General features: G+C 38.5%; 1 protein-coding gene across 1 annotated transcript in view; it reads right to left on the reverse strand.

Moving 5' to 3' along the window:
* DCHS2 (dachsous cadherin-related 2) overlaps positions 1–17,676 on the reverse strand; it is a 105,724-nt gene that overhangs the window by 44,295 nt on the left and 43,753 nt on the right. Inside the window, exon 3 of the mRNA XM_069014868.1 lies at positions 11,536–11,767. Coding sequence (XP_068870969.1) covers positions 11,536–11,767 — 232 coding nt within the window. The remainder of the gene's footprint in view (positions 1–11,535; positions 11,768–17,676) is intronic.

A 17,676-nucleotide genomic window follows, 5' to 3' on the forward strand; every position in this document is an offset into this window, starting at 1 on the left:
GCACACCTCAGAGCAGGCTGGCTGGGCACATTTCATCTGCTGCAGCAGAGTGCAGGAGATGCCCGAGCGCTGCACTGCAACGGCAAAAACACAGAGGAAATTGCAAGGAGCAGGAACTGTCAAAGGCACAGGTTCAGTGTGTGAAACTCAACAGAGGCATGTCTCACTAAGTAACAGGCCAAAGATGAATCATGGTTTTCCTTTCCTCCCCGTTCCATAATTAAGATTGGGGCTTATTATTGTTATCACCACAGTCATTTGCAGCCTGTTATTCATGGCTTCAGAGAACTTAAGATAATCAGGTTGCTGTGGTACAGAAAATATTCTTCCATTATGAAAACTGGTTTCTATAGCACTGAAAATGAAAAGGGAATAACAAGACAGCTCCTCTGCAAGGAATGTTTTTACCAAAGCTCCCAGCAGGAGATCACACAGACACAAGTGTGGGTCCACTTTAAGAAAAGTGCTGCCTTTCTTACAGCTTGACTCGCCATATAAATGAGTAGTCTTATCTGCTGCCTTTAAAAACATTTAATTCCCATTTTTCAAATTAATATTTATATCACTGCAATGCTTTGAAGTGCTTTACCTCTGGTTAATTCCTTATTCTGCATGAGAGAGAGCTGGAATCAATTCTGCTTCACAGGTGAACAATCCTATAATTACACACCAGATGAAGCATTAACATCCAGCCTTATTCACACCTTGGCAACCTCATTTTCTTGACTAGGTCTGCACGGCCTAACTTAATGATTGCAGATTCCAACCCTTATAAATCAAAAGCATAACATCCAGAGTGCCTGCTGCCTGGATACGATCTGGATACAGATTTCGGGCAGATCCTGCAATGCTGGATGCATGTTAGCAACTGCCACTGCAGGCTGTGGCTCCAAGGCAGGTTAGCTCAGCACAGCCATGCTGGAATTTACAGGGGTTTTGCTGCAGAGCAATATGTGCTTATGGGCTGGCAGAAATTGTTACAATAGCTTGGAGGACTGAATGCACAGGGAGAACTATTGAAGGGCAAAGTCATGACTGCCAACTCTTTCATCTGCTTTGGATTTCCTCGCTCACTGTACATGGCAGGGCACAAACATCTGAGAAGCCTTGCTCTTCACTTTGTGCCTATTTGCCCAGAAAGTGCAAATGCACTAACAGAGGACAGGACTCTGTGACACCCACCATCCTCTGGCAATGATGACATTTCTCATGGGATTTTGCTGTTCTTATTTTTGTGGAGGTGCACCCTATTCCACAAATGGGTTAACTGCTGTTTCGCAGCAGTTAAAGGAAGAAGACAGGAATCCACATATAATGATTCTTTTAAAATACAATTTTAATTTTATTCATGATCCTGTATTCAGTCCCAATCTTGCAAGAGCATACAGCACCAAAGTAGGTTCACCCACCAAAAGAACTTTTTGTATGGTAAAAAAATCATGCTTGTTAACTCAATAGGATTTCCATACAGATCTCCAGATGAACACTTTGAAAATCTGTTTTTGCACAGGGTTCTCCCATAAGCAACACCAAAATCAGCCCTACATTTATAGCTATTCGTAGGTAAACAAAATGTTTTCCACAAGTCAAGTGTTGCAAAGATAAAAATCAGGATGCACTAACTTCAGTAACAAAGTCTGGATTGCAGAGGTAGGCGTACTTAAATGGCTTCTAATATTATATCATTGTTCATGAAATAAAAAAAGCAATTTTAGAACATGACAAGAGGAATAAAATCAACAGTTATCAATGGTGTTACCTAAGCCCTTGAAACCAAACACCCTAAGAAATGTTAAGTGATGGCAGTATTCCTTCAGCAAATGCCAGCTGGCATGATCTGACACAGCTCAGACAACAAGCAGATGGCCAAAAGGTCCATATGGTTCATCACCCCAGTTCACCTTCAAGCTGGCCACTGGACCTGCTGCTCACTACTGTGCAGGTCAGAGCTGACCCACTGATGTACCCAGAGCACCCACACTAGCACAGCAGCTTCCCAGGGATGCATGGACAGCTTTGCTTTTTATGTCAGAAAAAACTTCAAGATGAGCATAGACAGGTTGACCCTCCAGAAGCTGGTTGCAGTTAGGAGGTGGACATTTTGCATTAACATTAAATTTGCATTGTTTTAAGGAAGAATGGTAGTGTTTCTACTTGACACTTCTGTTGAAGTTTATCCAACTCATTGCCTATGCTCAAGTCTTAGCACCGCATACAGGTTCCAGCTTTAGCATTTTACCTGTACTTAAAATGCACCTTTTATAGTGAAGCTGCATTCTTGATGGTAACCATAGCAACACTGCCAAATACACTGTTTGAATAGCTGGTTTAATAACTGCCAGGGGAAGGAAGGAAGGAATTAATAAGGAATGACATTGTTATTTACAGTCTACCTGCTGTAATACGCACAGCTTCAGCTCATATGAAAAGTCTTTAAAAACCTTAGTTTTTGATGGCACAAATGCTGGTTTTCATTTCAGTAAAGAGGACTTCTTCAAGTTTGAAAATATTCCATGTTTGGATGTTTTTGTGGTAAATAACTGATGGAACTCATATCAATCTTGTAGCTACATTTGTACTTTATGGAAGTCTCATACTCCTGCACTAGAGATGCTTTCAACACTGGCCCCTCCGTAGCAAATTCTTGTGCTAAATTCATAGCTTTCCTCTTAGAAATAGGTATAAAATGGCTTAGTGTCTACAACCAATACTATATAAACACACTGTGTTTAATCACAAGAATTTGCTTAGCACATGAAAGTCTCTTCCAGAGCACTTCATCAGACCCTGACCACGCTGGGAGTCTGCACATAACAAACCAATACCTGTAAGCTAATGTGAGCAGTTGTAACACTGCAGCTGCCCCAGAAGCATGACACTACCATTTCAAATACAACACGTTACAGAGGCTTTTAATGAGCTAAGAAGTATTCATCAGCACACAAAATAGGAATTTCTAATTACAGCAGCTCCATTATTCACAAACAGAATATCCACCTGAGCATCAGCCTCTAACGCTGAGCAAGAGAGTGCATGAGTTTAGTACTAGAATGGTTTTGTATCATCTAGGCTCAATTTTCTCTTACCCAAGTGCTTTTTAGAATCTTGCAGTTTGGGATGCAAATTTTTGCATCCCTGAAGACTGCAGTTTGCCAGTTTAGAAGGTCAGGTGCCTCCTGATGCTCAGGGCAGGTAAAAGAACATGTAAAGCTCATCTCTTTCAGCCTTCCCATGTGTCATCTAACCATGAAAAAACCACAAGCCTGCAACTCGAAGATGTGAGCTAGAGAACTAGACTTAAAAATACAAGGTGGTATTTATATTTACACTACTGGCTTTTTGAATCAAGTGCTTGGCCTAACTGCTTTCTGAACACTACCAAAATTTTAAATTCTCTATCTAAAATTTCTACAGCAACTTAAATTACAGGTAATATTATTATATGCAATATTAATATTTAAGGGGTGCTGTCAATGCATGGTTCAAAGTTTGCTACAAACAAAGTTAGTGTGATGGTTGTTTATTTTGTAGGTAAAAACTTAATCATATAGCACCTTCTGTAAAAAGTCCTCAGGTGCTGGACAGTCCTAAAAAATGCTCACAAAATCCATGAAAAGTTGCAGACAAACAAAACTTGCAATGCATTTTCCCAGTGATTTTGAGAAGCTGAGGGTCTAAAGAAGGCAATTTTTTAGAGCAATGCTTCTACTTATAAGTACTATTTTATTAAGAAGTTTGTTTGCCATCATGAAGGATGACAAATCCCTAAGGAAGAACTATGCAACAGTAAGAGTCCATCAAAGAAAAGTCTCAAAGGACAGGATTTGGGGGGGGGGGGGGGGGGGGGCGGGGAGGGGGGTTTGCTTAGTAGAATTCTAATGTTAATACAACAAATGTATAATGACTCACCATAGGACATAAAAACTAAATTTAGTACAGGAAAAAAAGCATTACTTTGATGCAGCTTTCCCTATAATTACTGCCTAAAAACACCACAAACAAGCAAACAAACCACAAAAGCCCCAACAAAATGGTACTTTTTCAGTAAAACAGATAACTGAAAAAATATAATTTGCTGTTACAAGAAGACTTCCTTTGTTTCACCTTGGTTTATTTCTGTTAATCTGACCTAATAGTAACTTAGAGTGTGTTTGCTGTCTGGTTGCAAAAAATGTGAACACTCCTACACAAACATGAGTCCACCCAGAAACCAAAGCTTACACCAGTAAGCAGGCAGGACTCTGGCCTGCTGAATTGCTGTATTTTCAAAGACAAAGGCAGGGACTTCCCCTCACAATCTGTACACCTCAGCCCTACCACACCTTCTCAACAGATCACCTTTGCTTGCTTAACTTATCAAAGTTTTCCAAAAACATCTTTTAAATCAAGGAGCTTTTCAATCAAACTGACAGCCTCTAGATCCAAAAAAGCTCAGTGCACAACCTGGTAACAAAACTCGACTGCCATGATAACCAGGGATGATATTTCTTTGGAAGTACTGAACAAAAAGACGTATCAGGGCAGATACAGAATGAAGCCTGCTATGCACCAAAGAAGATATATTTGCCATTCTTATATTAAGAGCATTACAAAACATTCCAGATGCTCCCCTTCATTTACATGAACTGATTTTCTACTACACACACTCCCCTGCTACACTGAAACATTGTACTAGGGCTGTCTGCTCCCTTGGTGTGAGCTGTGATTTTCTTACTTTTTTCAGGTTAACTGAGAACACAAAGTACAGTACATACACCCTGTACTCTGAGACCCATACAGTGTCTAGCAAAGAACAGGGCTGCTTGTCTGAATTTTACTGTATAAATATCACACTATTCCCCTCCTCTAAAATGGGAGGTCTGGGCATAACATTTTCCTTTTCACCTTTTTTTTTTTTAATCAGCCCACATCATCCATGCAATGCCAAGGAAGTTCGCTCTTTGTCTCTTCTGATGGATTCCTCTGTTTCTGAGACCTGACCTTGACTTAACTAGGAGAAAGGAGAGTGGACCAGAGTATTTTTGTTAATACTTTGCGTTCTTTCATTCTCAATAATCTCATGTACACATGAGTGACCCCACTATTGCATGGTTGAGTTTTTGGCACATAGCTCGTAGGAATACTTCTCTTTGTAGATGGTTGATTCTATTGGATTTTATACATAAAAGAAAAAAGAGATGCATACATTAAGAGCTAGCAGTATGGATATTTTCTCATGTTGTTCTGCTACACAACTTTCTTTCGGGCCAAAATCTGCACCCTTACAATTACTACAGCAAATTTGTGTGCTTCTAGGACAATATACTATTTTCTGTACTCTGTATGGTAAATTTCTCATTAGATGAGATCTCAGTGAAGGTAAATGGCCACAAATTACTCAGCTGAGATAATTAATTTTTCCTTTTTGATTTAACTCAAAATTCTTTGAAGGTGAAAACTTGCTGTGCTAAACCCACATCTCAGATGTATTCCTCTGATTTGCAGCATTCTGAATACGTTATCAATATCATATGACAGATCAGAAAGACAGTAATTGAAGAAACTGCAGTTTAAAAACAGAAGTGGCCTCAAAATGTTCCAAAATAAAACACTCAATTTTAAATGTTATTTATGTCAAGCTCTTCATATGTTTAGCAAATGTACTACATGCTGTAGGAAAATGCCAAAAGTAGTTTAAAAATAAACTATTTTTTCCTCCAATACTATACGAAAACATCATCAATCATCATAAATATGGCCTTGTTTTCTTTAGAAAGAGTGCATCACATTTTACTTTGATGCCTATTACAATCTGCTATATATTAAACACTGTATAATACATGGAGTTAAGCAAAGTTTCAATTTTTTTTCCCCCCATAAAAAGAAATGTTGGTCTTTCAACATTACTTTTCAACCTGTATTGCAGTAAAAATAAAGCAAAACTTTTTCACTCAATTGAAATTTCCTAAGATACATCTGTTAAAAAACAGTTCCATTTTTTAATAAAACAAAATTTGTCAGCATCCTTAACTGGAATTAATCTATTCTGAACCAAATCAAAGTTTACTGTAAGTCAGTTTGACATTAAATTGCATTTACATATGGTTCCATAGCACAGTAATGAGAGTAGTACAGCACTAAAATACACACTGCCAAAACAAGAAACATATACCAGTGAGGGACTGTTCTGTACAAGCTCTGCACTTAACTCCTTTTTCTTGTATCCATTACCAGGCAAAAGTGATAATATGCTGGACTTAAAACTGGCTTTTGGTTAAGTTACTTCTTACATTTTTAAATTTGCATGACCTTTAGGTGTATTCCTCCTTTTATTCCTCTGCAAAGACCAAGCCCCTGGACTGCTCTACATCTTTCACAGGACATTTTAGTCACATGACGCCCTTTGCTCATCTGTTAAAAAGAAATCAGAGTGCATCTTAAAGGGAGGGGGATTTTAGCAAGCCAAAATTTATTCAAAAGAATGTTCATTTTGCAGGAGCTGTACTTCTGTGCTGAAATTTTTTTTTTAATGTTCAACTACTGACCAGCTCTTGCAACAAGGCTTTTCTGTTCTGCTCGACATGTATTTTTTGGAGTAAATAAGTAACAGAAGGTATTATAATGAAAGGTTGATCCAAGTATCTTCAAGCCAATGGAGAGATCTCCAAATATCTCAATGTGTTTATGTGGCAAGGGTTTGGCAGTGTTGGGGCTACAGGAGTGGCTTCTGTGGTGCTGACCATGGTGAGGCAGCTGCCCCCCTGCAGCCCATGGAGGTCTGCAGTGGAGCAGAGATCCACCCCCAGCCCATGGAAGACCCCACGCTGGAGCAGACAGATGCCCAAAGAAGGCTGCGGCCCCATGGGAAGCCCATACTGGTGCGGGTTTGCTGGCAGGACTTGTGACCCCATAGGAAACCCCCAGGAAATCCCTCAGGATCATTCTGTTCCTGAAGGACTGGACCCTGTTGAAAAGAGCTATGCTGAAACAGAGGAAGTGTGTGAGGAGAAAGGAGCAGCAGAAGCAACCTGTGATGAACTGCACAGTTCCCATTCCCCATCTTCCTGCTCTGCCGGGACCAGAGAGAGAGAAAACTGGGAGTGAAGTTAAAAAGGAAAAGGGAGAGGTGGGGGGGATGTCTTTTATGATATAGTTTTTATTTCTCATTACCCTCCTCTGATTTGATTGGCAATAATTTAAAGTCATTTCCTCAAATTGCGTCTCTTTTGCCCATGACAGTAATTGCTGAGAGATTTCTCCCTGCCCTTTTCTTGACCCACAAGCCTTCTGTCATCATTTCCTTCCCCCACCCAAATGAGAAGGGGAGTAGTAGTGTGACTGGTGGGCACCTGGCATCCAGCCAAGGTCTATCCACCATGTTCACAGAAACATTCTCAATAAAATGTACAAAAGGAAGGTCATAGACTTTGTTTTAGGCATCTAATTTAGGTAGGAAACACAAACCTAAATATCTTATAGACTTGAAAGAAATGGAAGCTAAATTAAATGCTTATACTGCTGTAACATACACTGAGCAAATGATACTTTCTCTACATCATTTTCATACTAAGTTAAAATACCAAATACCTTCACATGAAGATAAACCACTGGCTGCTGCCTTTTTCCTAGTCTTCATGGAAGTCACACATTGACTAGCTAGGGGATTTGTTCTATAAATTGACAATTTACCTGAAGACTGACACATGAAGTCACACTGATCCAGAATAATTTTCAAGGACTATTATTAATTTTGTTGGTTTGAAGCAACTTTGCTGAACCAGAGCTATAGTAAGATGATAACCATCTTTTTATCCATCTCTCAAAGAGGGCATCACTATCATCAACGGAAAATTAATTACACACCTTTGGGTGAAGGAAAGTATTCATGCTGGTAACGTAATGAAAGTTTACAAATTCAGTTGTTAATCCTAAAGTCTTAAAGTTAAGCACTGCATAGGTTTTCTGCCACACTTATGATTGCATCCTGTGACTTACATGTTTAATTACCAGCTCAGCCATAACTATAAATACACTGTCTTTCAGATAGCCTGTTAGGTAACAATGGGAAAATAAACAAACATAGCACAAACAGTTCCTTAGCCAGAAGAGCTCTTCAACTTGCCCTGTTCTAATCAATTCAGAAGTAGTGTTCAGAGATCATGCATGGATCAGATATCTACAAAAGGCAACATAATGAAGCCAAGATGTTGTTTACACCAACACTAGAAACAAATGATAGCAGGAGTCACGAACCAGCAGAGGAGCTGGTTTACAGTTTCCTATCCATACATTTTTCTAGTTACACAGTTCTTAAAGTGGTTTTTCTTGTGGAAAGCCTATCATCAATCAAATGAAAAACACTTCAACTTTTTTACAAATGGAAACACAATAAATGTTATTTATGAGTACAACAGCATATCACAAACAATAAATGCAGTGTCTAAAAGCCAAAATAACAAACGAATGTAACTAATAAAATCTTGTTTAGATTAAAAAAAAAAAAAAATCACTGGAATGTCTATCTGGTCAATGAAAGGATGTTCCTTCCCACTCCCACTGGACTTATCTATTTATAACATCCACATGTCCTACTGCTTGAAACAAAAGGTGGACCCCCTTCAAAGAGCCTGGATGTGCCTCAACTTCATAATATCTATGTGTCAAAAGCAGTATTGTTGTACTCTATATGAAGTCAGGATTTAACCAGCTGGTAAGATATTGTGAACACAGCTCACTGAAAAACTAAGAGCTTTAACAAAGCAAGAGCCAGAAGCAAGCCATAGCAGTGAAGAATTTGGGTTTCAATGGTTATTTTACTGTTTTATCCATGTCTCTTCCAAAAATTCACTTTTGAATTTTTGGTGAGTGTTCTAAGCGCAGCACTCAAGAAATACCTCTGAAGAAAATTACAGTGAGATAAATTTGCAAATCCAGATGCCATATAGATGCCATAAAACAGAGATTACATGTGTCATGGAGAACAGCATCATCTTGCATATGATTTTAATGTATCATAGTGTAATGTGACAAACTGTTAGCTACTAATTATTTTAAATCACATAATACTGAAAATATCTCTGTTCACATATAGTATTAAGGGCTATAATAACATAGTAGGTCAAAATTACTAATGCACTGAATTCCATTTCTCCTTTTTAAATGCTCAATCAGTGAGAAAAAAAAAATATTTTTAAAAAAAACCAACTTATCAGGAAGACAAATCCACAAAATACTCCAATACCATCATTGCCCCTCTGTTTAGGTCCTCTAATAATGAGAGGAGCAGATAAAACAGAATATGCTATACTGTAAATTGGAAAAACTGCAGAACACTTCAGTAACAGACTGCCCATCCACAAGATCAGAAAAACAGAGACCAAACTATAATATAATCTCATTTGGCTTTCTGGTTCGAGCATCCATCTCCTGGAGAATGCCTATTCCTTCACATACTTGTCCATTGCCCTCTGTTCACAAAATGCAGCCCAGATAACTAGATGAAGTCTCTCACATAACCTTCAGAGAGGCACAGCTAAATTAGGCCATATATCAGAGCATATGAAGACAGCTTTAGCACAATGAACACTGGAAAATGTCTCTGTTACAACAAGAGGTAAGGAGGAAGAGCTCAAAATCTCTGTGCCCTAACAGTGAGCCACTTGTTTCATCTGTAGCTGAATACTGAACAGGTTTTGGAGATCTAAGATTGCAAAACCTCTGTGTGATAAATCATCAATTTCAATGGGGGTCTTTTTGTTTAAAATGTTTGTTTTTTCAAATAGTTTAAAAATAATTTTCCTCACCAGTGACTGAGCCTAAGCCCTATTGTAAGTAGATGTGGAAGAATATAAAAGGAAAAAGTGTATTCAGAAAAAAACCCAACCCATAGCATTAATATTAATAAGTTAAAATTAGACACAGTCTGACCTTGTGAATTACCCAGGAGATCTGATTAAGTGCAATCAGATTCCAAGCACTATAATGCTGGGAATACTGTCTGACCTAAGAGCTTTTCTCATCATGAAATGTCAGCAATAATGACCTCAAGCAACTTCACCCTGAATTTGGTCTGCCTTTGATAAAATACCATGATAGATCCACGAGGTAATAGTAACTTACAAGCTTATAGAGTCTTCATCATTAAGCATGACATTTTTCCTATACAAAGTGCCAAACTGGGAAGAGAGGCCAAAAGGTCACAATCCAAGGAAGATGCCTTTCAAAAGGCTTTCTTTCAGCAGAGGGCTGCTGCAAAGCCAGTGCTGCTAACACGATCCACAGGGGCTCTCTTCAACAAGCCTGATGGGACCGTTTTAAAATGACCACTTAAATGCCTGTGGAGATACAGCTCCCTAATTATTGACTGACTTATGTATTTTTGACATCAGTTATGCCCCTGAGAACCTGATTTGACAGGCAGTTAAAAGCCCACAGTTAAATAAATTCTGAAATAGACAAGCAGACTGACTTCCTAAGAAGATTAGTTTCTTCTGTTCTTCGGAATATTTTGGGAACTGTGTAAAAACAAACACCATTTTGAAAGAATAGAACCTTGCAAGATTTTGTATGCCAAAGAGCTAATATATACACACGTGTACCATAGTCCAAAAAGATCTTAAAACATATAAAATAATCTGTGCCATGACCATCTGTTGATCAGGATACCTTCATATACAAGGGCTGGCCCTCAAGAAAAATGGCAATTTCAGTTTAGTCAACCACTCACTGAAAGGCACCATGGACATTTGTAGATGCAATGCTCATGTTCTCTTCAGCTGATGCTGGCAACTATTTTAAGGTTAGAAAGCTAACTACAGAGGCTGCTTTTCTTGCTTTTTGCTCTTCCCTAGCAATGGGAAGAGTAATTCAGTCTGTGAGATTCAACCTGTCTTTGAAAAAAATTCACATAGATTTGCTTTTGCCATAATTGTTTTTCTGCTCTTGTCATCACTCCTTCATTGAACCTCTCTCCAGAAGCCAGAAGGATGAGGTCTCACATCAGAAAGAAAAAGGCAGAAAAAGACACTTAAAAAGTTAAACATTGAGTCAAACAGGGAGGGAAAACCTGTCTTGTAAGACAGAGCAGAACAGGGACTTATCCTAGCACAGTACAGAGGAAGATTAGAACAGACACAGAGAAGAAATGAAAGGATGAGCATCTTGAAGGATCTGTTATGGCTCTTTGAGAGTAAACCCTAAGCATTTTCAGAAATACAGATATTTTTGTAAAAAGTAATGTTTTTATTATTTCTTATAATGATTAATAGATTTAGGGCTGAAAATAGTGGGTAAGTATCATGCTGCTTGTTCTTCATTCTACTGGCATGTAACGATGTTTTCTGTTCTTCTGCTTATTCCAGTGAATGTAAAGGTTTCATGTTAAACCTAAATCCTTCATCTTCCTCTAGAATTACTTCCCATCAGAATCTAAGTTTCACCTGTGTGACATGACTCCAAATATAAAAAAATATATATAATATATATTCCTGATATATATCAGGAAAAGACGCATCTTGCATAATTATCACCTTTCTGAATCATGGACTCATACAGTACCTGTGGATGTATCCACTGTGAAAAAAGAAGAAAATTCTCCTGGGACCAGTTCATATGTGACAACGCCAAATATTCCCGAATCTCTGTCTGTGGCAACAACATTGATGATTTCTGTCCCCAGCTGTGTGTGAATGCTGATGCTTGTCACATAGATGTCTTGTTCAAAAACAGGTTGATTGTCATTAATATCTTCTATCTCGATGCGAACAAAAGCTTGGGCACTCAGACCACCCTGTTGGATAAATAAGAAAGAAACCTCAAAAAACAAGATCAATTTTAAAAATAGGATGGTGCACAACTGGCTTCAGTCCATCATTTGGAAATGGAACATGCTGCAACAGTATTGATCAATGAAAATGTGCATTGAAAGCAACTTACAGTATGTGCAATACCCCAAAAGATTGCACATAAGCAAGCTACGTGTTCAGCACAACACCAATGGGCTGATTGAGTTCATAAAGAAATCCAGCTTCTCTACAATGGTGAGGCTTGAACACAAAGCCAGTTTTGTTAATGCTAATGAGCACCACACATGTCAAAAATATTGCTAGTCTAACCTCACATGCATCTGCTGACATCACCAAAACCCCACTTACTCCTTTCACAGGTAAAACTCAGGGCTTTATGCCCCAGAAAGACATGCCCCTCAGGTGACTGTGGTGCTCCAGGAAAGCAGGAATAACTTCTCTCTCTGAGTCTTTCAGATGCAAAAGCACGACCATCATAACGGTGAATATGAGGTTTTTTCAACCAGGGACACAGACCAAAAGCAGTGCAGGACAGCCAAAAGCTGACCTGTCAGGCTGCTGCCTGCAAGACCTATCCTCAATTTACTGACACATGCCCAACAAAAGCCACTAAAATACCACACAGGCAGTCACAGCACCACATTTAGCCTTGCTCTGGAGTGAAACTGGAGAAGAAAGGAGCAACTGCAAGCTGGCTTATCAGACTATGCTACAGAAAAATACTGATTTGCTATGACAAAGCACTGGATTTTGTGACAGTCCGCAAAAAAGACAGTTCTGTGGGTGCTGAAGTGTAGACCAACCCCACAGGCATCTGAGTGAAACCAATGGCAATTTACTTCTCAGAGGCACTACCTTGTACCCCCTGTGGACTCCCTCCCTGAGTTTGGAGGGGTTCGTACTTCCAAGATAATTTTACAGCCATAGGAAGTACAAGGATTTTTAAAAGAAAGCAGGTCCAGCTGTGGCAGAGAACAGTGAATGGTGAGACACTGGCATGTTCAGAGGCACAAGGCAGCACAGGCATGGATAGTCTACATGTGCTTTATGCAGTACATTAAGACACAGATGGAGGAAGAATCCTGAGCTCTTCAAAGTCACACTGAGCATGCTGTGCTTGTAGCAGTCACTTACAGAAACTGCTGACACAGATCAGATGTTCATGCATACAGATGACAGACTATGCTGAGCTAGTGCAAACTGAATTTTGCAGTCACAGTGGCTATGATACAAAGAAAACCAAGCCAACCCAAAAACAGCTATGTTGCACATTTCTGCAATCTAATTCTTCAAGTCAATTATTTTTAAACCTGGCCTTCATGAAACCCTCCAATGATTCAGACTGGATATGACTCCTTTAGACTTGCTCTGCCGCATAACAATTACCCACAAAACTATTTTTGAGTGTTTCCTCAGTATGACCACAGATTCAGACTTATTTTTGGAAAAAAAATACTATCAGCATTTGCTTCCACATATCCATATTGATTTTTGCTTTGTCCTGGTTTTGTTTTTTTCTTCTGTGTTGTAATGTTACCTCTGTTGGGTGGCAGTGACATTCCCATAAAGGCTCATCTACGTGGAAAATTAAGATGATCTTGTGCATGATCTATCTGTGTTTTCTTCCACAAAGGAGGAGGTCCATCCCACATCCTCCTGGTGTGCTTCTGAAGAAAATAAGGCATGGCATGCTTCCAGGGCTCATGCTGCTGCACAGGCAGCCAGCAGCCAGGATACTTGCCTTGGGACCAGGACTCTAAAGGACTAGCATCAGCCTACAAATTACTGGGACTGCCAAGAAACCCCATGCCAATATGGAGAAATGGAGATGGCAGTGAGCCCACTGCCAACACCCCCACTTCAGGGCAAGCCCTTTCCCCCAGTACCTTAATATCCATGGTAAGGAAATCCCTGCATGGGAGCTAAAAGAGCAGGCAATGGAAGGATGTGCTCTGATCACTGTCAGAAGATGCTCTGTGTCTCCATGGCTTTTAGATACTTTAGAACAGAAGTCAGAAGTATTTTTAAGGGAAGAGGGCCAGGGAAGAAGTGAGGTCAAGAATAAAAAGTATCTGAAAAAAGATGGTTGGAGCAGCATGAAACCAAACTCACAAGAATTTGTGTTAAACTGTTTCTTTCAAGCTTCATTATTGCTAAACAGACATGAAAAAAACTCCAAACCCCACTCTTCAGCCAATTTATATTTATGCTACAGAGTTATGTAAAGACTGCAAAGTCTTTTGAAACTGATCAACTCTAAGTATATAGGGGAAATCTAATCTCTCAGAGGGTAGACCAAATTTTATGATGGAGACAGAACCTTCTTTTCCTGAAGGAGCAGTGTATACCTTCACATGTCAAGTATGATATTTACTTAATAACTTATGATATTAAGTACTTATGGCCCAATTCTTTCTCTGACAACTGAAAGTAAGTATCATCCCAACTGAGAAGGAAGAAAAAGTCCTATTTCTAACGATGTGGATATACTTCATCTACTCAGAAGCAAGCAAAACACAGATCTTCCAAAATATGAAGTCTATTGCTGACAGAACATTACATTTGTCAAACCATTTTAACAAGCAACAGAAAGCCACAGCTGTTCATTTTAAAATCTCTTATCTCAAATGTTCAAGTATTTTTAACTACCGCTGTACTCTCTGATGCAACAAAAAGTCACAATTACAATGACTTCTCTATCAGAGTCCTGAGAGTTGTGTCCCTCGTGGAAGAAAAAGGGGACATAAACTACCATCAAGTCAAAATAACAACAATTAACATTTTCTTTACTTCAGGAGGATCAAATTTGTGTGAATATCTAAAGCAATTAGAACACCTCTTTATCAAGTCTTAAAAAAAGAAAAATAATTATCCTGCCTTTGGCAGGGGAAACTCTTTGTCTTAAGTAGAAATGATGCTATTTTGCGTCGCTGTATTTCTTCATTTCAGTGCTGTAAAATCCTTAAAACTCCGTCAAGATTTTAATCACAGCCTCCAAAGTTTTTGTCAGTGAACCATGCTGTCAAATTTTTGTTCCAAACTGAACTTTATGTCAGAGATACAGAATCTCTGACATAAAGGCTTTTTTTGGTAAGCCTAAAGGATATGTTGTCTTAAAATTGTAATACTGTCAAAGTGGAGAGATATCTACAATTATTTCAAAAGCCTTAAGTTCTACAGAAGCTTTGCCTGTGAGTGCCAAGTGTTTATATCTAGATTTCAATTGCTCCAGTGTAAAAGACAAAGAAAATTGGATAGGCAGGGTGGATTACTAAAAAGCAAGAGACAAAGTATCTCTCTATGCAGAAAGGCAGTAACAGAGTCACTAACACACCTGCTGCTGGTGTACTGAACCTTTTGCAGTGATGATGTGGCAGCTGAAAAACTCCAGACCTAACATTCCATATAGAAGACACAAGGATGCTTCTTTTCATCTTTGCTTAATCAGGGAGAGTACTCCTGCAAGCTCTCACAGGATGTTTATTTAACACCAGTTTAACAGAAGCTGTTTTCCACCTGCCTCTCCCACAGGCTCTTGTGTGCAATTTAAGTTCACTCCTTACATTTTCTACACAATGCATAAAAGACATGAGTGACAAGCTCTAAAGCCATGTAATGGAGTAGCCAGGAACAGGTGGAGGAAACTGATAGTTTTGCTGTAAGATAAACTGCACACCACCTGGAAAATACTTTCTTTTCCTCCTCATTTCTAATTAACTGTGTTATTTTCTTTCCTTTTCATCTCTCTACCCTCCTTTGCCATAAGTGACCCTTCATTCTTCTCCTCTCTTTTCTGTACATATTTCTCCCCTGATCACAGTCTCTACTTTGAACCCCATACCTAACATCTCTAATCCATCAAAATCAGCAGCAGAATGTCAGGAAATAAAAATCCTATTACAATTCTGCTTTAAAGGTAGAGAGTTGGTTAACCCAAGTTCAGGTGCACTGAAAAATTTAAAAAGCTGATACTGAATTTAGGTGCTTTAGTATTTAGGTCTCAGATGGGCAAACTTCTAGAAGATAAATCAATGGGATCTACAAAGTGCTGACTTCCAGTAAAAAGATCAAGCCTTGCCTGTCACAAACAAGGCAATCAAAAACTGAACCTTTCTCCCCATTATTGAACTTCTGAAAACACAAGGTCCCTAAATGAAGATAAATGACAGAGCAATTTAAAAAGTAAATACCCTATAGTTTCAGCTATTTTCCTTTAACTTGAGGTAAAAAATTAAGGCATCAAGCTTTTTGCATGCAAACATGTTTTCTTTCAGATTTTCAAAATGATCTTCTGTACCAGACTGAATATCTTAGAAAATTAGAAACTTTTCAGAATTTTACTGCTATTGTCCAATTGTCCAGCTCTCTCATAACCTTTATTAAGGACTAATCTTGATATTATGTGTTATTTACATTTATACAGCTTCAAAACGTGACTGAGAGGAAAAATGAAATTATGAAGTATAACCAAATACAATTTTCTGCTGTTATACATCGCAATATAGACTGCTTTCCTCTTCAAAGTTTGGATTTCTGTACTCAAGTATAAATTTTGAAGACAGAAATCACATACCAGTGAAATTCCAAACTGGTCACACAGACCTACCTCTGCTATAAAAATTACAGGCACTGTCTTGAAAAAACCCACAATTATATTCTTATATTAAAATCATAGAATGGTTTGAATGGGAAGAGACCTTTCAAAGGTTGCCCAGTCCAAGCCCCCTTCAATGAGCAGGGTCAAGTTATCAGACATTCCAGTAAGATGAGCATGGAAGCAAACATACAAATATATTTCCATATTTTTTTTCTCCTCTAAAGAAATCTGTGAGGAAGAAAAGGCACACTGTTAAAGGCAATATTAATATAAGAGACTATTTCTGCAGCCTGTGAAAAAAACACTGAATTTTGACAGCTGAAGAAAAAAAAATTGTTTAACTATTACACATATATCTGAATTCAACAGAACAGAGAGATATCCTCAATGCTACGTTCTCAAAATAGAATAATTAATACCAACCATCAACTGCAGCTATTTAAGTCCATCTACTCATGAATATGGAAATCATAGGTCACTAAGCTTCCTCAGTGTATTATAAATTACAGGCATTTTAATGAAAAATACAGTATTTATAGCACAGCTGCATTTTTAAAAAGTTATATTAGATACACTTAGGACATTATCTTAAATGCAAGTTCAATATTCAAGATAAGAAATAAAGACTGCATAGCCTGAAATAAATGAATTTCAAAGTTTTTCAGGATAATTGTACTGCAAAATGTGACCTGAATAACATTTTGAAAAGTTTCCTTATGTTAATTTTAACATTTGAAGGCAACTGATAACCTTTTTCTTCAGCTTCTTCATAATTCATTATTAAGCTGAAGAAGGTAAAGACAAGTACAGAATTAGCCTCACATTGCAAATCACCTCAGATTGCAAATCACCATGCAAATAATAAAATTAATATTTTGTAATGAAAATAATGAATAATTTTCTTCCATTATTTTTCTGGAGCTTACTACCAAAATTTTTTGTTACATGGCATCAGGTAGGCAAGGTGTCCATTCCCAGACATCCTAAAATGTTCCTACCACAGCAAATATCTCCTCACCTTCTTTGCCAGAGATCTGCAAAGGACTATTTCAGGCACATACAACTACCCTGCCCTTGCTGTACCATGAATACCCACTTCCAACCAGCAGAGCTTGTAAAGTGGGAAAACTTTCAGACACGCAGCTGCAGGGAGGCTGCACCCAGCCACAGCAGCAGCTGTGGCATCAGCCAGCTAGAAAGGACAAGGAAAGGACAGGAAAGCCACTGTCACTCACAGTAGCCATAAGGTTCTAACCCATGGTACTGTCTTATTACTGCTGCACTAATCTTGAAAGC

Source organism: Aphelocoma coerulescens, chromosome 4 (assembly GCF_041296385.1).
Source record: "Aphelocoma coerulescens isolate FSJ_1873_10779 chromosome 4, UR_Acoe_1.0, whole genome shotgun sequence".
Classification (NCBI taxonomy): Eukaryota; Metazoa; Chordata; class Aves; order Passeriformes; family Corvidae; genus Aphelocoma; species Aphelocoma coerulescens.